The 23,070-nt window shown below is 33.1% G+C and overlaps 1 protein-coding gene across 9 annotated transcripts in view; it reads left to right on the forward strand.

Annotated features, from left to right (window-relative positions):
• The window catches only part of VPS13B (vacuolar protein sorting 13 homolog B), a 748,802-nt gene that overhangs the window by 415,170 nt on the left and 310,562 nt on the right, over positions 1 to 23,070 (forward strand). For 6 of the 9 annotated variants that reach the window (XM_055303538.1, XM_055303542.1, XM_055303540.1 and 3 more), the window contains 5 exons: positions 1,985 to 2,156; positions 2,670 to 2,784; positions 5,666 to 5,807; positions 7,405 to 7,813; positions 17,026 to 17,137. In XM_055303538.1, the coding sequence (XP_055159513.1) occupies positions 1,985 to 2,156; positions 2,670 to 2,784; positions 5,666 to 5,807; positions 7,405 to 7,813; positions 17,026 to 17,137 (950 nt within the window). Of the gene's footprint in view, positions 1 to 1,984; positions 2,157 to 2,669; positions 2,785 to 5,042; positions 5,110 to 5,665; positions 5,808 to 7,404; positions 7,814 to 17,025; positions 17,138 to 23,070 lie in introns of those variants that run through there. The other 3 variants (XM_055303543.1, XM_055303546.1, XM_055303547.1) reach the window with 3 other exon arrangements.

Below are 23,070 nucleotides of genomic sequence, written 5' to 3' on the forward strand. Positions count from 1 at the left end.
TGCTCTTAGTTGCCAGATTAGTGGCTTCTGCTCTGAGAAACTATCCATAGAAAACCATATACTGACCATGTTATGTTCCTTCTATTGAATTTTAAGGGATGTTTTTATTCTGGCTGTTGACTACTGGTCATGAGTCCTTAGCATAGGAAGTGAGGCATTTTGAGGCATTTTGTTTGAGGCATTCAAAGCAACAATGAACTATTAGAAATTGAGGACATATGGCAAAGGAGAATGTGCTGACATTAGAAAGATGACAAAATTAGGAAGACAGGAAAGTATAGAATACCAAATTTTACAAGACTATTGAGTGTACAATTCCTAAAGAGTAGTTCAGTTGGATGGTGATAATTAGACCTACTACTTACAAATTGCTTATATGCAATCACTTTATGTTCATGTTCCTATTTCTTCTTAACAACTCTAAGAGATAAATATCAAAATAACCATTTTACAGAGAAGGAAACAAACTCTGAGAGGTTAAATCACGTGGTTACGGTCTGAAGAAGGCCTTAACCTAGTGTATGATGCTGCCTACCAGACTGAATTTAACTATCTATAACTAGGGATCCCTGGGTGGTGCAGCGGTTTGGCGCCTGCCTTTGGCCCAGGGCGCGATTCTGGAGACCCGGGATCGAATCCCACATCAGGCTCCCGGTGCATGGAGCCTGCTTCTCCCTCTGCCTGTGTCTCTGCCTCTCTCTCTCTCTGTGACTATCATAAATAAAAAAATAAAAAAAAATAACTATCTATAACTAATGTTTAAAAGTATATATACATCTTTAAAACAAGTAAGCATGCTATAGGGTATTAGGTCAATTCTCAGAGAATGGATATTTTTGAAGGTTTTAAATGGACAGCAAAGTTGGACTTTTAAAAACCCAAATACTTGGTAGTTTATCCTAAAAGAACAGAATACATGAGTGAGTGATCACTATACCTGTCACCATGTCTTCCTGCATTTGGGGCTGAAGCTATTCAGCTCCAAACCAGGATTTCTTTTTCTCCAAACCACTTAACAGCTGCTGAAAAGATTTAACAAAAACAATGATGACCAAATGACCCTTTTACAGAAAGTTTTTTAGTACCAAATGTGGGAACTTGCATATTCATAATTCATCATGTACTTGTTGAATTGAATAAGCCCATGCTCTTTAATTCTAGCCATTTAGCCATATAATCATCTTTAAAAATCGATTGTTGGGGCACCTGGCTGGCTTAGTTGATAGAGCATGTGACTTAATCTCCAGGTTGTGAATTTGAGTCCCATGTTGGGTGTAGAGATAACTTAAAAAATTTTTTTCTTTTAATCTATTGTCAAATCCAACTTTTTATTATATTCTTATATTAAAATATGTGTGGCATGATAAATGTTCTGTTTCTTAAGCCATGCTAATTATGCCAATCACTTTGCTATGGATATTGTAGATTCATACATAAGCACTGTATAGCAGTGGTAGACAAACTGTTTCTATAAATGGCTAGATTGTAAATATTTTAGGTTTTGTGGACTATAGCATCTCTATAGAAACTTCTTAACTGCTAAAGAGCAGCCATAGGTAATAAGTAAGTGAATGAATTGGCTGTGATCTAGTAAAACTTTATTTGCAAAAATAGAGAAAGATTTGGCCCTTGGCCATATATAGCTTTGTTTGCAGACCCTACTCTCTAAGGAAATAACCTATGGTACAACCCAAACTTCTTCTGGATCTTATGTACTCTTAGAGGAGACTGGAATGACATATATGGGCATCGTAACTATAAAAACAAAACACATGATTAGTATATATTATTAGCATAAGCATTTATATGATTTAGCATAAGCATTTATATGATAGTATATATTATTAGCATAAGCATTTATATGATTATATGATTATAATCATTAGCATTTATGATATTGAAAAGATATCACTAGTAATTTCAAATTTTAAATAATTTTTTAAGTTATTTTTATTTGTTACACAGTTGTTTTTTTTCATCCCAGGGAGATTCTATACAAGCAGGCGATGATTCACCATTCTCAGATTCTGTTACCTTGGAACAAACTACAAGTAACATTGGTGGATCCAGTGGACGTATTAGTCTGTGGATGCAGTGGGTGCTCCCCAAAATAACTATAAAACTCTTTGCTCCAGATCCTGAAAATAAAGGCACAGGTACAGGGTTACTTTTCTTCTCTACTGGAAAGATAAAATATTAAATACTATTTTTAGAAGAAATAGTAGACTTAGTTTTATTTATCACTGTCATTTAAACATCATTATATATAACTCAGTTGATTTCTATTAGCAATACTATAATACCTAAATTTTGTCTTTTTATATTAAAATTCATTCTAAAAGCCATGAGGTAACTTTTTCATTGGTTGTATTGATGCATTTTATCATTGTCATTAAAAGTATTGCGAAGATTCTTGACTAATATCAGATACAGCACTTCAAACATAAATGAATTTCTTCTGTCTTGAAATTGGTATCCTGTCTTAATTGTGAGGCCTCTCTTAATGTTATTTTTCCTTATTATTGTAGGATCTTGCGTGGTTAATGAGAGAAAGTCTCATTTCCTCTGTAGACGTCAAGTATATATATGTGAACATAAAATTGAAAACAGAAGGTTTTAATATTGATTGTGAGGCCTGTGCTGATTTTAATGTTTGCTTCTTATTGCAGAGCTTTGTATGGTCAGTGAACTAGAAGATCTCAGTGCTTCCATAGATGTTCAAGATGTATATACCAAAGTGAAATGTAAAATAGAAAGTTTCAATATTGATCACTATAGAAGCAGGTAAATAATGTATAATAAATATGGGAAGAGCTATACTTTCTTTGAACACAGTCTATATAAGAATTTTTATGTTTTAATTTGGATTTTTTTTAAATACTATACTTGTTCCCAGAGAAGATTCTTAACAGATAAATTGATCAGTTTTCCTTGAAATTCATTCATATATGGAACATAACAAAGTTTTGTTTCATAAGATGGCAAATCTGCTCATACTACCCATACTGCTGTATTAAATGTAATAGGCTGCTTTTACAGTTTGTTATTTTGTATGTTTGCAAAGACGCTGGAGACATAATTGATGGTTTTGGTTTTTGCTGTATACTCCCTATCCACTCTCCATACTAGTATAATCACAGATTGAAATGGAGTGACATCTCATGGCCCTTGGTACTTGGAGACTTATTTTATCTCACAGTTGATTAATATACATGTGGTGGATATTTCTAGAACCAATTTTTCTTTCCCTAGTAATTTTTTATGAAAAGTATGATATAAACAAATATAATTTATATTTAAATTTATGAACAATATAGATTGTGTTAAATATAACTACTTTAATTCTTTAATAAGTAATGGCAGTAAAAAAGTAAAGTTTTATATATCTTCACAAAGATACAAAGCAATTTTGTCCTTTTTCCCAAATAAAAATAATGAATGCTTTCTGTGTTTTTGTTTTGTTCTGTTTCGCTTTAGAATACTAACTACCCTGGAATTTGTTTTTTTTTTTTATTGAAATATAATTTACATACCATAAAACTCACACATTTATTTATTTGCTTATTTATTTTAAATATTTTACTTATTTATTCATGAGAGACACAGAGAGAAAGAGAGGCAGAGCCACAGGCAAAGGGAGAAGCAGGCTCCATGCAGGGAGCCGAATGTGGGACTCGATCCTGGGACTCCAGGATCTCGCCCTGGCACTAAACCACTGAGCCACCCAGAGATCCCCAAAACTCACACATTTATTTATTTTTTTTTAAACGCACACATTTAAAAAAATATTTTACACAGCATATTTTCAGTCTCATATTGGTATAGAAACAGCCTTACAGCCTTTTTTTTTTCTGAATTTATAGTATTCATTCAGCAGTTATTTATTGAATGCCTGCAGAAGCACATGTTCTTCTGCTGTGTGGAGTATACTTGGCCCCAAGCTCAAGCTGGTAAATAAACCCTCGTGTACTTTATTGGTACATCAGAGACCTTAAAAACAATATTTTTTTACTTAATAGGTTTCTAACTTACGTTGAAAAGAGTTGAATTTTTATTCTTTATCTTATTGCTTATCACATATATTGTATTGGTTATGTCAATGACTATCAAATCTCTCCAGCCAAAAAATTGTGCCATAATTGTGAAGTTCAAAATATTTTGCTAGCAGGCAGCCCGGGTGGCTCAGCGGTTTAGCGCCACCTTCAGCCCAGGGCCTGATCCTGGAGACCCAGGATCGAGTCTCATGTCAGGCTCCCTGCATGGAGCCTGCTTCTCCCTCTGCCCGTGTCTCTGCCTCTCTCTCTCTCTCTCTCTCTCTCTCTCTCTCTCTCTCTGTGTGTCTCTCATGAATAAATAAATAAAATCTTTAAAAAATATATTTTGCTAGCTTTTTATTACAGCCTATTACAATAGTAGTATTTTACAAAGCATATGAGCATATAATAATTGTTATGTTGTAATAACCATGACCTATTTTAATTGATCTTTGATAATGGAATGCTTAGCTCTTTAGGTCCTCCTGAATAGCATGTCTCTTTATGAAAGTGATTTTTGTGGGTGATACATGATTATTATGTTATAGTTGAAATCATTTCCTGATGATGTGAATATTATAATGTATGTTCTAGATCATCAGTGACTTTACTACTAAATTTATCTAAGTTTTAAATATTTGTTCATTCACTTAAGTCAAAATATTTATTGAGTGTGTATTATGTATACTCTGCCAAGCACTGAGGATATAGTGTTTGAGAAAAATAGACAAAAATCATGCCCTTATGGGCCTGCTAGTCTCATGGGTAAAATAGAAATAATTAACCAATCAATAAGTATACAGGTTGCCATGAAGACAAATGCTTCTATGCAAAACTATCAGGATGTGGTGCTAATATAAATAGTTTGATTACATTGTCAGATCCATGTTTTATTATAGTTCAGTGTAGTGTTGTTTACATAATAACCTTTTGAAATAGTTATAAATGCTCAATTTTTTAACTCAGAAAAATGCAAGAGAACAGATAAGGTGAACTTATGTTTTCCAGGCCAGGGGAAGGTTGGCAGTCAGGACATTTTGAAGGAGTATTTCTACAGTGCAAAGAAAAACCTGTGGTGAGACTCATTTAGTAATTATGATTTTTTGAAAATATATCATAAACTGTTTATCTTTGTTCTGTCATGCAATAGGACTAATGCTTACAAGAATTAGAGCTCAGAGTAAATTCTTTTTGACTTGTTCTTTCAAAATTACATTATAAAATAAAACTATTCCTTTAAGCTGCTTGTGTTTTGTAACCATTTTCCTGTTACAGGTATTAGCAAATTTTTCAAACAGCAAAGGTAGGACTGCTTTTATTAAAATATTTTATCATGAATGTATTATTATGTTGACTTCTTAGAAGTTCTTTTTATTCATAAATGAATTCATGTTGGATTATCCTTTATCATAGACTAAAAGTAGTAACTTTACACTAAAAGCAGTTATTTTTCATTTACTTCCATTAACAATGCTTTTGCAGAAGATGGTCCAGACAGGCCATACCTAGTAGTGGCTCAAACCTAAACCTATGCAAACTTGAGCAAAATTAAAACTATCCAGATATTTTTGCTTATGGCTTTTATTGCTTTTTGTCTTTTCACCTTCTTTGCTCCTGTCCATCACCTCAAGCTTTGGGGAAGAGTGTTGGTCTCTGGGGCAATGTGGAGGTGTCTTCCTTTCCTGTACTGACAAGCTGAACAGACGCACCTTGTTGGTTCGACCCATCAGCAAGCAGGACCCTTTCAGTAATTGCTCTGGCTTCTTTCCTTCTGTAAGAAATCATTTTAAAATTATGCTACAGAACTCCCACTAACAGGAATCCAGAGAAGGAATTGGAACTATCCATAGTGTCAACTCTTGATTTTCATCTTCCTCTGTATCATCTACTTTGTCAATGAACTCCACTGTACTTTTAAATCATAGGCTATTTTCCACTACAATCTAATTTGTTTCTGGGTTACTTACATATCCTGTTTTCATTCTGGATTCATAATTACAGCCTAATTTTACCATCAGCAAAAGGAAAGTGTAGGACTTTAAGTATATAATGTTTTTTAAATTGTGCATGTTTTGAATGATCAAGAGTTGACCAAATTGCCTTGTCATTTCCTTTATGATTCTTACTTAGTTTGCTTTTCTTCCCCTTTTCTATTATGCCATTTCCTTCTCACAACTAATTCAAAGTACCTTACTTGGTGACCTCTTGAAACTGGACAAGGCTGTGTGCCTGTCATTGACCAAGCAGAAGATGAATACTAGACTGTACACCAGCTTCACTAGTGCTGAGATAACGGGCCCGAGCACATTGCTGCTTTACTAAGTCTCACTTTTTTTTACTGTTGTTCTTCTTCCTCAGTTTACTTCCTCTCTTGACATCACACATTGAACCCTAATAACTTAAAAACTTTATCAGGACGTGGGACGAGAGGTTGAAAATGTGGAGTATAACAACTATAACTTTATGTTGAGTAATTTGCAAAATAGGATTTTATGTACATTAATTGGTTCAGGAAAACTTTTTTCAAGAGCTGTCCTTTTCATTTTTGACAAAGTATGCATTTTACTTCACTCTTAAAAGTATGCTGTTTTACTATAATTTCTTTATAGTGTATAATTTGAATATAAATTGGACAAGTCTTGTCAAATATTGATGTTATAATTTTTACTGTCAAATGTTCTCTGCATATTAATATAGCATTAAATCCAAGGAATATGAATTTGAGTTCTATGAGAGTTGATAGTGAGGTTTTGTAAATATAATAGCCAGTGAAAATAAGCAGGTTCTAAAATACATGTTTTATTTTTGTGTTATGTTACTGTTCCCTTAAACATGCATTAAATGATTGGTTTAGTTATCAAAGCATGGTATTCAATGGGGCTCTTTTAATGGGCTCTGTCATCATATAAATTAGCTAGATTAATGAAAAACTGTTCTCATAAATGTTAGGTTAAGGGAAGTCAATTATCTTTTCTATTCAGGTTATTGATTACAAATGGAAATAGGTAACACAGTTATTTCAGTTTCATCTGCAAAAACAACCTCTCTGTGACCCATGTTATAACAGCATACTGGTACTTCTTGATAATTCTTCATTGAAAGTACCAGTAGAAATCATAGACGCAAACACAACAAAGTTTAATTGCCTCTCAAGATCTAGAACTAGAATTCAGGATTCCTAATTTTCAGTTTAGTCATTCTAAGTCTTAGATGGTTTTTCCCATCTGGGGAATTGATCGGTAACATGCTCATCAAGGGATGTAGACATAATAAAAGGTTATAATACCAACTGAGATTATTTGCTGCTTTCAAATAATTTTTTTTTCTTTTTTAATGAAGTATGTATTGTGATTTCCTTTTTCTGGAACAGACAACAGCAAAACTTCTAGATGGCTCTCATCAGCAGCATGGATTTCTTTCTTTGACATATACAAAAGCTGTAACAAAAAATGTCCGCCACAAGTTAACATCAAGAAATGAGCGAAGAAGTTTGCATAAGCTATCTGAAGGTTTAACGGATGGTTCCCCTCATTTTCTTCATGAAATTCTTCTTTCAGCACAAGCTTTTGATATTGTCCTTTGTTTTCCTTTGCTTAATGCCATTGCAAGTATATTTCAAGCAAAACTACCAAGGACCCAAAAAGAGAAAAGAAAATCTCCTGGTCAACCTATGAGAAGCCATACATTGACTTCACGCAGTTTACCTTTGATTTATATCAACACAAGTGTAATTAGAATTTTTGTTCCGAAAACAGAAGAAATGCAGCCAAGTATTGAAGGTATTGTCTTCAGATTTTTTTTTTGGACTGATTTTACATAACTTCCACTTAGGGAGTTTAATTTTCTATTTTTTTTAATATGATTGGTTGATTGGTGGTTGTAGTTTGCACTTTGGTCTGTTTCAAAAAAAGTAAATATGTTATATTCATTCTACAACTAAATCTTTAGGATATAAGTCAGAATATTTGGTATGTTTCTGACTCAATTACTAGAATAAGAAATAGATTTTTTTGTCAGGGCTTTTGCTAGTAAAGTTTATGCTTACTGTCATTTGTTTTATTAAACTCAGATGTTAGGTTCTATACCTAAGACAACTAGCAATTAGTTTAAAAAAAAAAAAATAGCCAACACCCCTAGCCTCCTGTGGCTTCTTCTAGGCTTCTTAGTGCAGATTATTTTAGGTTTTAAAATAAAGTGAATTTATAATTCCACTGCTCCCACCCATGAGAGGAACTTTTAAAATTTTAGTTTCCTCCATGCTATAAAACATATATAGAACTTTATGGAATTTGAGTGAAATTACAGTAGAATGGTTCACATGGCATGAATCTTGGAGTTAGAGAGACCTGAGTTCAAATCCCAGATTTACTATTTATGAAGTACAAACTCTTGAGCAAGTTAATCTGAGTTCCTATGTATAAAATGTTAATAGTAGTTAACTTGATAGTAGACCTTACTGATAGCTTACTCTTCAACAATGACTTCACAAATAGTGTCACTTGCATAGCAAGCTCTCAGTACATGAGAGTTGAATCAGAAGGTATGCCCTTTCCTTCAAAGTAGAATATCTGGAAGTCCCACATTTCACTACTGCCAAAATGTAGTCATGTGGCTATACCCTATTGCGGGAGAGGCTGAGAAACAGTATTTCCCTGAGTGGTAGGTGCTCTGCTCATAAATTAAGGCCTTGTGATGTTGAGAAAGAAGAGAGAATAGTATTTGAGGGATAAGTAATAGCCTACGCCACATGAAAACAGTAGAGCTTTTTTTTCCTTTTAGTTATGATGAGGAGGAAGAACTTGAATGATCAGTGATACTAAATAAAGAAAAGCACCTAGTTTCATTCTCTTCTTGGAGTCTAGTCTGTCTTTTGTTCTGTTTCCTAAACCCAAATCTTAATTAGAGAAGTTACTCTGCCTAACATTATAAATAATTAAGTCTTATTCAAAGTAATGGTTCTTTTAAAAAATTTTTTTCAATAGATAAAAAATGTATCTGTAGAGCTTTATAGTTCTTAATTGCCAAGACATCTAGAGATAAATTCAGTGTATTATACCTAATGGATTTTAATATACTAGTTCCTATTTTTTCCTTCTGATTTTTGCTAAGAACTATCATAAAATTGATTGCTTTGAGGTAAATTAGTACTCTCTGCAACACTACATTCTGACAGCACTATAGAGTTGTTTTCATTTGTTCAGGTAGTTTGTAGAAACACATGAAATGTAAAGAATAAAGTCTTGACTTAGTCTTCGCTGAGCATTAAATTATAAGTGATCTAAGAGGAAACCGCTAACCAGAAAAGCTGCATATTCATTAGAGACACTGACCTCTATACTTTTTTCCTTATTATTTCCTTTATTATGTGAGTACCTAATGAATTCTTAGATAATACAATTTATATTAAAGTTACATAGGTTAAAAAAACTACATTTTTAAAAAAGATTTACTTATTTATATGAGAGAGCAGGAGAGTGCACATACCTGTGGGTGGAGGGGCAGAGGGAGAGACAGAATCTCAAGCAGTCTCTCTGCTGAGTGTGGAGCCTGACTCAGGGCTCCATTCCACAACCCCTAAGATCTTGACCTGAGCCAAAACCAAGAGTCAATGCTTAACCAACTGAGCCACCCGGGAGCTCCAAAATGAAACCTGCGTTTTTAAACAATATAGCTCTCTGAGAACTAGTTTGGGTGTCATAATGACATTTTCTCATAACTGTACAAGAAGAGAACAAACATAAAAGGTCATGGAGATTTTCAAACCATCTTTTTGACTTTTCAGCTGAGAGTAAGGGAAAACACTATGGAAGCAGAAGTAGTTTGGCTTCATTATTAGAGGAAACATGATTATTTTGGTAGAAGAATTTAAGGTAGTCCATTACAACTCAAAAATATCATATTACGGTATCTATAACTTTTTCCATTAAAATAAAATGGCAGAAAATTTGTATCAATATAAAAATAAGTTCTAAATTTTTTTAACAATTAAGGACTTTAAAAAAACACAATTAAGGACTTTTTTCTACAGATATATTTTTGGTTAGTATAAAACCATTTATTGGGACGCCTGGGTGGCTCAGTGGTTGAGTATCTGCCTTTGGCTCGGGGCATGATCCTGGAGACCCGGGATCGAGTCCCACATCGGGCTCCCTGCGTGGAGCCTGCTTCTCCTTCTGCCTGTGTCTCTGCCCCCGCCCCCTCTGTGTGTGTGTGTGTGTGTATGTCTGTCATGAAAAAATAAATAAAATCTTTAAAAAAAAGCATTGATTTTCCTAGCCAGAGTGAGTTTCTGTAACTTCACTTAAAACAAGATATGTTAGTAAGCTTTTGTGATGTCCTGAAAACTCTTTGTATTGTATATTTAATGTTTCCATTCGATAACTTTCTAATTATTTTCATTGGAATGTAAACAGTTGGTAAGACAAAACTTTATTGAAAGCTAAGCAAAGTAGTTTTATAGGAAATGAAAAGTTAGGAAGAGGTGGAGAGAAATACAGAAGGAGGGCTTATGTAAAAACATTGGGAAAGGTCATGCACAGATGAGGAAGCAGAGCAGCCTATGTGACTGTGATGCTTTAGTACTGATATATAAGTGTTCAGAAATTACAAATGACTCCAATTATAGGACCAAACTGCTCTCTAAATAGTAATTACATGTTAACTAATCCGAAGTTGAATCCTTTTTCCTCTAATATCCCTAATGTTATTTTAATTTAAGGTTTCACACCTTAAATTTCAAATCATAAAATATCAATATTGATCACAGATAAAAAGAAAATAAACAAAATGCATATGTTTCATCTCCAATTTAAGTTTTGAAATTGGGCCTAGAATATAAAGCAGTAGCAGTATGCTGCTTTCTCAAGATATGGCAGTCTGGCTAAGACTTTTTAAATAGATGTTCTATAGTGTTTATAATGGTAAATCTTCCAGAATCAGACATAGCTGTTCCTCAATGTGCACATTTCATTTGCATTCAACTTTTGATTATTCGTGGTAAAATATGTGTTTGATGTACTGAATGATCTGGGATGTCTTTGATTGCTACTTGTTAATACAGGGGACATTTTCACAGTGAATTGTTCTTTTATTTCAGTTTAGATCTACATTCTAGAGCTCCTTTGAATAAAATTTTTGTTAACAATATATGTGAGAGAAATTTACATGACAAACTTAATTTCATTATCCATGTCAGTGTCACGGCCCTTAGGTGGTCATCACTAGGAGGATTTTATTTATAGTGTTAAATGTTTCTTCTTAAGACAGCTGTTACCTGTAAAATGTAAATTATCTTGATCATTGAATTAGAAAGGGTTTTTTTTTTTAATTGTGGTACATTGACAGTGTTTTACAACCATAACCACTATTTCCAAAATGTTTTCATCATTGCAAATAAACTCTGTTTCCATTGAGCAATAACTCTCCCAACCCTTGGTAACCTCCGATTTACTCTCATCTCTATGAATTTGCCTGTTTTGGGTATTTCATGTAAGTGGGATCATAAATATTTGGCTTATTTCATTTAGCATGATGTTTCTGAGGTCCATCCATATTGTAGAATGTTTCAAAACTTCATCTTTACAGCTGGATAATATACATTTTATGGATGTGCCACTTTTTATTAATTTATATCTACCAGATGCCTGGGTTGTTTCCATCTTCGAGTTGGCTATTAATGGGTAATGCTGCCATGAACCCAAGTATTTGTTGGAACCCATTTCACTTCTTGTGGATATGTACATAGGAATGGAATTGCTGGATCATATGGTAATTCTGTATTAGAATTATTTGTTTTTGAGAAACCTCTGGTCTATTTGGACACCTTTTTGACTAAGGCAGGGTTTGTGGTATTTTTGGAACAATAATGTGCAGGCATAACTGAGCCACTAAGAGGGCTCACTCTTAGTAAGGATGGGAGCATGTGAACACTGAGTACCTGAGCACCTGTGCAGTGAGGCAGAGATCAGAAACTCAGTAGTTAACACTAGCTTCATGTTTCTGTCATACACAGCAGTGGTTCATAGAAACAGATTCTCTGCTTCACTGATTTGTGCACATGTCAGAAGGACTAAAAACCTGGCTATCTGAGAAAAGGGAGGGAAAACAGCTTTATTTCTTTATTCCTTTTGCACTTTTGTCCTGTTTGGTGTTTTTTGGCTTAGTGTGTTAAATTAAAAGTTTGAAATTTGCCATTCAGCCGCTGTAACTAGAAAAATCCCCAATTGATTGTAATTGCAAAAATATTTCCAGACTTCTGCTTATTTTTAAATTTCTCTCTTTTTTTTGGTGGTGCTTGTGGTGGGATTTTTAAGGTATAATTTCAAAATTCAGATGACTAAGTAGTTCCTAAGCAATAACCTTGAATAAGAGCATACAGAAGAGGGTGCATATTGTTATGGCCATTTTGGAAAAGAAAGCCACTTTTCTCTGTGAACTTGTGGTAATTTTAATTCTCTGCTTATATAAACTTTTTGCAATAAACACCTTTTTAGTGACATTTTTTCATGACCGGTGAGAATGCATATAAATAAATTTCTAGCAAAAGGATCAAAGGGTATGTACCTTTAAAATTAGTTAAGGGATGTGAAATGTCAAGTTGCCCTTCTAAATAGCTGCACTAGTTTCCTGTTTCCTTAGTCTCATCCTAACAGAGTTTTCAGGTTTTTGTCAGGCTCATTAATGAAAAGTATACTCTTTTTCTAAATAGTTGCTCATCTTTTCTGTATCACTTAATAAGAGCTCTTTGTGTATTGTCTTTTGTCTGGCCTACATTGCATTGCATATATCTGTTTTCTTTTGTTCCTTTTTTTTCCCCTTCAGCTTCTGTATCTATGTCTATAGGTATATCTATATTTATATCTACATGTATATATCTTTACTTGTACCCCTATAGTTAACCCTTGAACAATGTAGAGGTTGGGGGCACTAACCCTCCCACCCTCACAGTTGAAAATCCATGTATAATGTGTGACTTCCCAGAAACTTTTAACTACTAATTGCTTAGTAATTACCAATAACATAAACAGTGAGTTAACACATATTTTGTATATGTATTATATGCAGTATTCTTAGAGTAATATCTTTCTCTTTACTGTTTTTCAATATTTCTAGGTTGTACAGTTAGTTCCAAATTGTTGCAAATCTCCAATTTTTTCCAGTATATTTACTTTTTAAAAATCTACATATAAATGGACCCAGCAGTTCAAATGCATGTTGTTCAAGGGTCAGCTGTACTTATTTATATATCTATACTATCTCTGGAAAAGTAATGAATTTCCAGAACATGTGCCTGTCTGTAAAATACAGTTTTAAAAATGGATGCCAAAAGTTCAAAGATTTTGGCACATTCTATTAGATTTTTTTGACACTTTATCTTTCAGAGTTCCTACTCTTAATTCAAATGATCATAATTCACCCATGAAAAAATTTTCAGTGCAGTAAAATGCACATAACATAAAATTCACCATTTAGTCATTTTAAAGTATAGACAAACTTTTAAATGTAAATTTTATTTGGAAGATTGAATGTTTTCATTTAATACATTTTAAAAGATATAATGTGGGGGCACGTGGGTGGCTCAGTTGGTTAAGTGTCAGCCTTCGGCTTAGGTCATGATCCTGGCTCCTGGGATTGAGACCCACATTTGGCTCCTAGCTCAGCTGGGAGCCTGCTTCCCCCTCTCCCTCTGCTGGTGCTCTCTCTCTCAAATTAATAAATAAAATCTTTAAAAAAATAAATGATATAATCTGATTAAGGAAAACATGATTGAAGCAGCAATTACATTAGAAATAAATATGATTACTTAACATGACTCCAGTAAAATCTAGTAACAGTCAAGAGCATATTCATTTTACTCCAGAAAGGTGTTACTTGAATAATATTTGTATCAGATTGAAGTATGTGTATAAATATGTTTTAATAAGTGTGATAGCATAGCTAATGCTGCTAAGTCAATCCTTCCCAGCAAAGCTATGTTATAAATGATATCTCCAAGCAGTATGTTCCTGGAGATCAGAATTAATCAGCAAAATAGATGCAAGTATATTTCCCACTAATAAACAGGACAGTCACAGAGTTACACTTTTTTTAACCTTCTTTCTGTCTTCAATTGCAAATATGGCAGTAACTGCTAAAACCTTTTATTGATAGCTTTGTGTAAGGTTGTCACTACAGTTATGACTTTCTAAAAGTATAACATTGCACAGTGACAAGTTCAAATACTCTTAAGACTTTAGATGTTTTACTGTGTCATTTTATTTCTTGTTGAAGTTAAGAAAATTATAAGCAACAATCTAATGTTATCTGATAATTGCAGGAAAATTTGGTTCTTTAAGCTTTTTGGTTTTTACTTAAGCTCATGATTTCAGATTTGTTCATAACATTTTCATTTTCAATAACACTCTCTTGCCCCAGGAAAAGATAAAATTTTTTGGATTTACATTTCACATTACATTAAATGTAAAAGCTTTTTTTAATAGTTCATGTGTAAAATCAGTTAATAATAAGAAAAATATATTTAACATTCTAATATTGTATTTAAATAATTTTGAAAGTCTGGTTTTCAAATTGAATATTGTATGCATTGTATGTAATCATTATCAAGATCCTGAATCTACAGGTGTCTGACTTCCAGTTTAAGCTATTTATTTCAGAATAGAGGACTGTTTTTTGGATCTAGTATGAGTCTTCTAGAGTAAGTAGTTCTGCATGAGGCAAAAAAATTTGTCTAAATTTTTAAGCAAAGAAGGAAGGCATTCATTTTCATGTTGAAAATGCATCTAGAGGGAACATTTCCTCATATAGTCCAACTATTGAATGCAAGTGAAATAAACCAAAAAAGGGAAGCTCATTTTTTTCTAATTTTAAGGTAAGTAAAAAATTCAATAATGGCATTTTTTGGTATATATACATATTTTTATTATTTTTTCTTATATCTTAATGGTAGATTTTGATAAACTAAATACTTTCTATAATAAAATTGGTTATTTTTAGTTAGTTTGTGAATTATCTGCATTAAGTGCTTTTTTATTATTATAACTTTATAGTCAGTATAATCTAGTGAGAACACTTTTGGCTCTAACAGAAACAGAATTCTGTTCTTGGATCAGGCTTTGTATGTAACACCAAGTACGTCATTTTTCTTCCATATGTACCTCATTTACTGCAGTGTTTCTATTACATTTTAGACTTTCATATGGTGGGTAGTATCTGTAGCCTGGAAGAACAGTTAGCAAGTACACTAATTGCACTTTTGTGGTATGGTCCATTCTCCAGGCTTACTATTTATTGATTTAATTGATGCCTGCTGCTTAATCAGAGGTTTTACCCACATGGAACTGTTTGATAAGCTTGGCATAAAATGCAAGATCTGTGAAATGTAAACAGTGTTCATAGTATAAGGACCTATAATCAAGCCAGACCTCTAGTCATGTGAAAATAGTACAGCTGCATGAGAAGTAATTTCTATTTGATCTTTTTTTTTTTGCTGTGGATATTTAAAAGTACTATCTTTAATGTAGCATCCACTTACTAATATTTATTATGGTAACTCATCTCTTTTTTCCTCCTCCTTCTGTCCTTCTGACCCCCCACATCCCAGCTGTTTTGCCACTCCCTTTATGTACATCTTATTCTGGTTCCTTCTTTTCCTCAGTATCTTTCTTCTAACTTTCTCTGATTTTCTTAATTTTGACTTTCTTTTTTAGACTAATCTAAATCAGACCATATTGAGTATACTGCTGAAGCAGATGGAAATAATCCCTTAGCTTTTGCATTCTTTGGGCACCACAGTTTGCGAAATATGGATTGTATGCCTTTGTAGGCATGTTCTGTTCAGGATATTCCGAAGATCTTGTATCCAGTCCTTTTCTGTTCCATTTGTGGTGGATGATAGTTTCTTGAGAAAATGTATGAGTTTTAGTATGTGTTTTCTTCAAAATCTAGAAAGTTGTCTATTGTTAGCAATTTTAAACATTTTTTTTAATTTTAAACAGTTTTTAAACAGCTACTACAGTGAGATCATCTGTTGAAGAAGAGGAAGTAGAATTCAGTATAAATTAATGGGGCCATGAAGAACCCCTATCCATTTCAAATAGTTCTTAGAAGAGACATTAAATTGGCCAGTGATTTATAGAAAAATTGTTGAACTTTATAAGATAAGAACATGTTAAAATAGGCCTTTACTCAGTACATACAAAGGATCAGAATTTATATATATATCATAAATATATATATATATATTTTAACTTTTTACTATTTTTGAGATTACTTACCTTAATGATAGATTCCATTAGTAGGTAGAACTTCTACATAGCTGTGAAATTACTATTTCTCAAGCAATTTCACAGTAGAAATTACTAAAATTAAAAAATGCCTAGAAAACAAGTTGAAATGTACATGTATAGTAAATGGTTCCTTGGCTTTTTCTTTCTTCACAAACAGCCATTATGTTTCCTTGGGGTCTTCTGACACGTTATAGCTTAAAGTGATGTTACTGTGTGTGCGCATGTGTATGTATATATTATATTTATTATCTATTATGTAAATTGAAATGGCTTTGAGAATCTATTCCTGACTTTGTGGTAATATTTAATATATTTGTAAACAGTAATATATTTGTACATAGCAATGCAGCATTAAAAATCCCAGAGCTGACAGTCACTTGGGAGAAAAATAGTAGTCTAAGATTATGAAATTTGATAAATATGACTACTTTAGCATTATATATATATAATCATGTGTTTTAATGTTGGGGTGGAGTTTTTTTTTCTAGTTTCCATTTGTGGGTAACAGAAAACTGTTTAATGGTATATAAAGGAAATAGTTTTAAAACACATCAAATATTTTTATTTTTAACATAATTTTTTCCTTGTCCTCATGTGTTGGTTTTCATTTTAATGAGTATCTATCCATTATTCAAAGATTTCTCCTTATACAGTAAGTTACACACAGACCCACTATATACTTCATGAGTCTATTTCTTTTGTCACAGTTAATCAGGCAGTAAAAGAAGACACCATGGTTTTGAAGATTGGCTCTGTTGCTATGGCTCCCCAAGCGGACAATCCTCTTGGCAGATCTGTCCTCAGGAAAGACATTTACCAGTAAGTTTATTTTCTTACATTCAATCTTGCAACAATTTCATCCTGCAAAGAAGTACACTGATCAATAAAACTTGCTTAGTGTGGCCTGTAGAAATACTTTTCATTCGGGATCTTTTGATATTTAAAACCAGGTTTTTCTGATTTCCTTCAGTTGTGGGTTTTTAAATTCATTCAGACAAATCAAGTATTTCTGTGAAGTGTTGATGAATAACAGAATGTAAGTACCAAGTGACCATAAAACTGAAGAAGCGCAGTTTGGAAAATTTTAGCAGACTTTAAATTTGACCAAATCTCTAATCACATAAGAAAATGAGGTTCTCTCTCGAGCTACCATATCCTGCTGTAGTCATGTTGAATCAAATTTCTTAATTTAACTATAAGCCATTATTTAAAATGTAGGACTGTGGATGTCCATATGGATCAAAGCTGTAAAGAAAAGCAAACTTCTAAGGAGAAATTTCACAGTAAACACTTTCTGTGAAAATGCCATACTCTGGATTTTGTCACTGAGTATTTGCAAACCACACCAAGCATATATGGACAACTGAACTAGTGAACATATGCAATCAACATGATAAAAATAATACATCATTCGTACTGAAGTTGGCACTGCTGCCAGACATAAAAGTACAGTTGCAAATAATACCAAGTGAGAAAAATCACAGAAATACAGATGTACTAGTGTCTTATGCATCCTGCTGGTCTGCTTCTCAGATGAGGTAGTGTCATTCTTTGAAAAATAAATTCCTGCTGTTCTCTGATAAATGTTACTGTTAGGAAAGATTCTGATTTTTGTAATGTACTTACCACCTAGAGGTTGACAGCTATTTTTACTTTAAGAGGGGTCCTAGGGATTTTATTTTCTCAAATTTTTCTATTATTTGATTTTTTTATTTTTGAAAAATTGATTATTTTTTCTTTTGAATTATATATCATGTTCTCTTTCCTGTATTTTTGTTGGTAGTTGATAGTATTCATCCTTTAAGTAAGTTTTTTTGTTTGTTTGTTTGGTTGGGTTTTTTTTTTTTTTGCTAGTTTATGTAGAGTCTCAGGATGTGAGAACTGAAGGAAGTCTTAGGAATTTTCTAATCCCACTGCCTTCTTTTATATATTAGGAAAGTGAGGATCCAGAAGAATAGTTGTCTCTAGTCAAGTAATGAAAAGAGACAAGACCACAAATCATACCTTTTTACTCTCTTTAGGATCTAGAGAAAAGATTACAGTAGAATTCTTTCTGGGTGAAAATAATTTAATTTTCCAACATTTGAAAATTATTTCAGATATATTTGTCTTTTCTACCTCATTTGTCTACCACTTCAGAAGTAAGTGGTCCTCAAAGAGGGTCCTGCTTTACTTTTGGTGAAAGAAATATGACTTATCTTAAAACATCCTATCACCATCAATAAGATGAATCCCTGGGGCGCCTGGGTGGCTCAGTTAGTTAAGCGTCTGCCTTCAGCTCAGCTCATGATCCTGGGCTCCTGGAATCAAGCACCACATCGGGCTCCTTGCTAAGCAAGGAGTCTGCTTCTCCTCCCTCTCCCTCTGTTCCCCCCATTCCCCCCCGCCACGCCTGTGCTCGCTCTCTCTCTCTCAAATAAGTAAATAAAATCTTTAAAAAATAATAAAAATAAATAAAGTGAATCCCTAAGATACTTATTTTCTTCCTCTACCCTCTCCACTTGCTGGCTTCTTGGCAGTCATTTTGTGGAGATGTGGCTTTCCTATGTTTGTTTGTCACTACACTCTTCCCATGGTCCTTGAACTGTTTTTCTTAGTCATTCTCCTTTACTTGTCCTGTTTTCTTCTCATTCTTTCCTTCTCTTTATGTATCTTTATTCTTTACCACCTCCTTTTCTTTATTTCTTTCTTTTTGTTACTTTCCGCTTTCTTTCCTTATCTCATTTTCTGTTTCACTACTGAATTTTTTTTTTGTAGAACATAGAAATATAATGTGAAAAAGTAAACTAAGTATAAATAAATATATATTACCTCTTTAGATCCTCAGTGCCTCACATCCTGACTCATGGCAAAATATATAAAAATATGTGCCAATTATACAAAGTACAGTAAAGGTACTTCATAGAATAAATGCCCCAATTTTTTTATAATTGGCAAACCAACATGCACAGAATTTTTACACGTTTTGCTAAAAAACATATACTTAACTAATGGCTGAGCATTTCAGAATCAATTTTGTATGAATTCCTTTCAGAGTTATTTTTAAATTTGTATCTCTATCACTTAGTCCTCTCCCTGAGTATACAGTTAGATCATTGCATTCTCCTGCTCTCTTCCCATATGATTTACTTCCTCTTTCTTTTAATCTGTTCTGTGTGTTTTTTTTTGTTCTGTCTTGGTTATTTTAACTTCTTCAACCTGATATACATCATCTATAAAAAAATAAACCCATAACTAACATAGTTGATGGTGAAAAACTGGATGCTCCCCCCCACCCCCCAAGATCAAAATATCTGCTCTCACTGCATCTATTTAGCATTAAACTAAAGGTTCTAGCTAGGGCAGTTAAGCAAGAAAAATGAAATAAAAGTCATCCAGGTTTTAAGGAAGAAATAAAACTCTTTTTGCAGGTAACTTAATCTTGTATATAGAAAATTCTAAGGAATCTACTGAAAAACTGTTAGGCAAATTAGTCCAGCAAGGTTGCGGATACAAAATATATAAAAATCAGCTCATATTAACACTAAGCAGTGTTATCATTATTAAGAAAATAATTCCATTTATAATCTCATCAAAAAGAATTAAATACTTATGAATAAATTTACCAAAAGAAGTATAAAATTTATACCCTGAAAACTATAAAACATGGTTGAAAGAAATTAAAGAAGATCTAAAATACATGAAATTATATTTCATGTACAGAGAAATTTTAAAAGATCTAACTATATGAAGTTATATCCCATTTCCATAGATCAGAAGACTCACTAGTGTTAGACGGCAGTACTCCAGCAAATAATTTGCATTCAGCACAATCCACATCAAAATTTTAGCTAATTTCTTTGCAGAAATTGACAGGCTGATCCTAAAATTCATATGGAAATTATTCATATGGGAATTTGAGGGGCCCAGAATAGCTAACACAGTATTAGAAAAGAAAAACAAAGTTGGAGGGCTCACACATCCTAATTTCAAAACTTATGATAAAACAATAGAAATCAAGACGATGGAGTACTGGCATGAGGATAGATATATAAGTCCATTAATAGAATTAAGATTCTACAAATAAAACCATCACATTGACTATCCATTGGTTTTTAATAAAGAAGCCAAGATAATTCAATGGTAAAGAATAGTCTTTTGAACAAATGGTGTTCAGACTACCCGATAATCAAATGGACTTCGACGTTTACCTTACACCATACACAAAAATTACCCAATCTGGATTGGAGACCTAAAAGCCAAAAGTAAAAAAAACACCCAGAGGTCATCAGCTGATGAATGGCTAAACAAAATGCGGTATACCCATACAAGAGAATATTAGTCTGCCATAAAGAGAAATAAAGTATATGTTATAACATGGATCCATCTTGAAAACAGGCAAAGTGAAGGAAACCAGACGCAAAAAATCCACATATTATAGATCCTATTTATACGAAATGACCAGAATAGACAAATCCCTCAAGACCATATAGAAGAGTGGTTGTTAAGACAGGAGAGAAGAGTGACTGCTAATGGGATAGAATTTCTCTTTGGGATCATAATAATTGTCTGGAAGTAGATAGTAGTGATGTGCAGTGATTTGTACAGCAAGTACTTGTAAGAACCATTGAAGGAAAAGAACGACCAGACCATGTCTAGACTTATCGGATCTCAGGGCTTTGATATTTGATTTTACGTATGACAAATACTATACTTTTTTTTATGAATTCAAATATTTGTATGCTCCTTTACTTTTCTAAGAAAACTTGTTTTGAAAAATTCAACTTCAAAAAAAATGAATGAGGTATAGTTAGTATAATGAGAATATGCAAAAAACTGAATCATACACCTCAAAAAGATTTATTTTATGGAATGCAAATTATATCACAGTAAAGCTGATTTATCTAAATCAAAGATTGATATCATAAAGAGATTCAGAGGAATTAAATTCCTGGGAGAGAAATACCTTTCCTAGGTGCATAGAGACTGGATGCTCTTTTTACCTTTGAAATTATTTGCCTTATCTGACGGTGGCAGAGGGATTTTTGTTGTGGGAAGGAGGAAGCCAAGAGACATTTAATTGGACATACGGTCTAGAGTGACATGTTAGAGTCTGGAGTAACCCCAAACTCAGAGGCATCCACAGTGCTTTTTTGAGTATTGGGTGGGGAAAGGAAGTTGATAAGAAGAAATTGAGTTTCTCAAAGTTTCACATTCCTTAGATAAAGTCCTATTAGAGGTGCACTATTCAATAAGGTAGTCACTAGCTATGTGTAGCTCTTCTGCTTTTGAAATGTGGTTTGTCCAAACTGAGATGTTCTGTAACTATAAAATATACACAATATTTTGAAGAATTAAGAAAATAAAATATATCACTAATAATCTTTATATTATTTTATATAATAATATTTTTGATATATAGAGTTATTTACATAATTACAACTATTTTCCAGTTTTTTTAAAAACTTTTTTCAATGTGCTACTGGAAAATTTTATTTACGTAAGGGACTCACAGTTTGGTTTGCATTATTTTTTATCAAATAGTGTAATTCTGTTGGGAGAGGCCTACAACGAATACAGGAGAAGCCTTGCCTTAGGAACTTTGAAACAAGAGGTGCATTGAGTTTAGCTAAAGTTGCAAACCAACCCCTGCCTAGCTAAGTTAATGATTGAATTGAAATTATTCCCTGCTTACCCACTATTCCTGGCAGGAAAACGTGTACCTTCTCTGGGAGAAAATAGCATTAACTTGTTATAGTCTTTTTAAACATGATATCTAATATATAATCCAAAATTATAAGATATTAAACAGGCAAAGAAAATAGACCCATTACCAGGAGAAAATTTATCAAGTAGTAAAGACCTGCATATGACTGAGATGTTGAAATTAGTAGACAGGAATCTGAATTAACTGTTACTAGTATTTTAAAGAAAAGTGTTGAAAAGATGGAGATTTCATAGAAATGACATCTAGTTAACATTCTAAAACTATTAATATCTGAAATTAAGGACTCACTGGATAGCTATAACAGCAAATGGACAAAGCAGAAGATAGGATTAGTAAACTTAGACATAGCTAAATAGAAATTACCCAGACTAAAACACAGAGAAGAGGAAAGAGGAAAAGAAAAGAAAGGAAGAAGAAAGAGAACAAACTGAAAAACATGTAGGTCATTGTCAAATGGTCTAATGTATGTGTAAGTAGAAGAAAGAATGGAACAAAAGGCATAACTTAAAGGGATAACTCTTGAGACTTTTCTAAAATTAAGAGTAGTCATTAACCAGTAGACCCTAGGAACCCAGTACCCTATCCTCAATATAAGCAAAACAAGTGTAAGGAAAACTACATCTAGGCAGAATATGGTCAAATTCCTGAAAATCAAAGATAAAGAGACTCCTCTCCTTGATAGGCTAAGGGAGAATGAGAGAGAATACAACACCTACCTCACCCAATACAGCTTTCAAGGCCTAAGACAGTACTTGGGAGAGAGGAGATGCTTTTATCTTTAATAAGGTTGAATATTTTATATATATATATATATATATATATATATATATATATATATATATATATGCACCAGGGTGACTCAGTTAAGCACCTAACTCTTGATTTTGGCTCAGGTCATGATCTCAGGCTCATGAGATCGAGGCCCGTATTAGGATGTATGCTGGGTCCGTAGCCTGCTTGGGATTCTTCTCCCTCTGCTCCCTGCCCCTGCTGCTAAACTTAAAGATGAGAAACTAAGGGACATAGGACCATTCCTTAATTTTTT

The sequence above is a fragment of the Nyctereutes procyonoides genome, unplaced genomic scaffold (genome assembly GCF_905146905.1).
Source record: "Nyctereutes procyonoides isolate TBG_1078 unplaced genomic scaffold, NYPRO_anot_genome, whole genome shotgun sequence".
Taxonomy (NCBI): domain Eukaryota; kingdom Metazoa; phylum Chordata; class Mammalia; order Carnivora; family Canidae; genus Nyctereutes; species Nyctereutes procyonoides.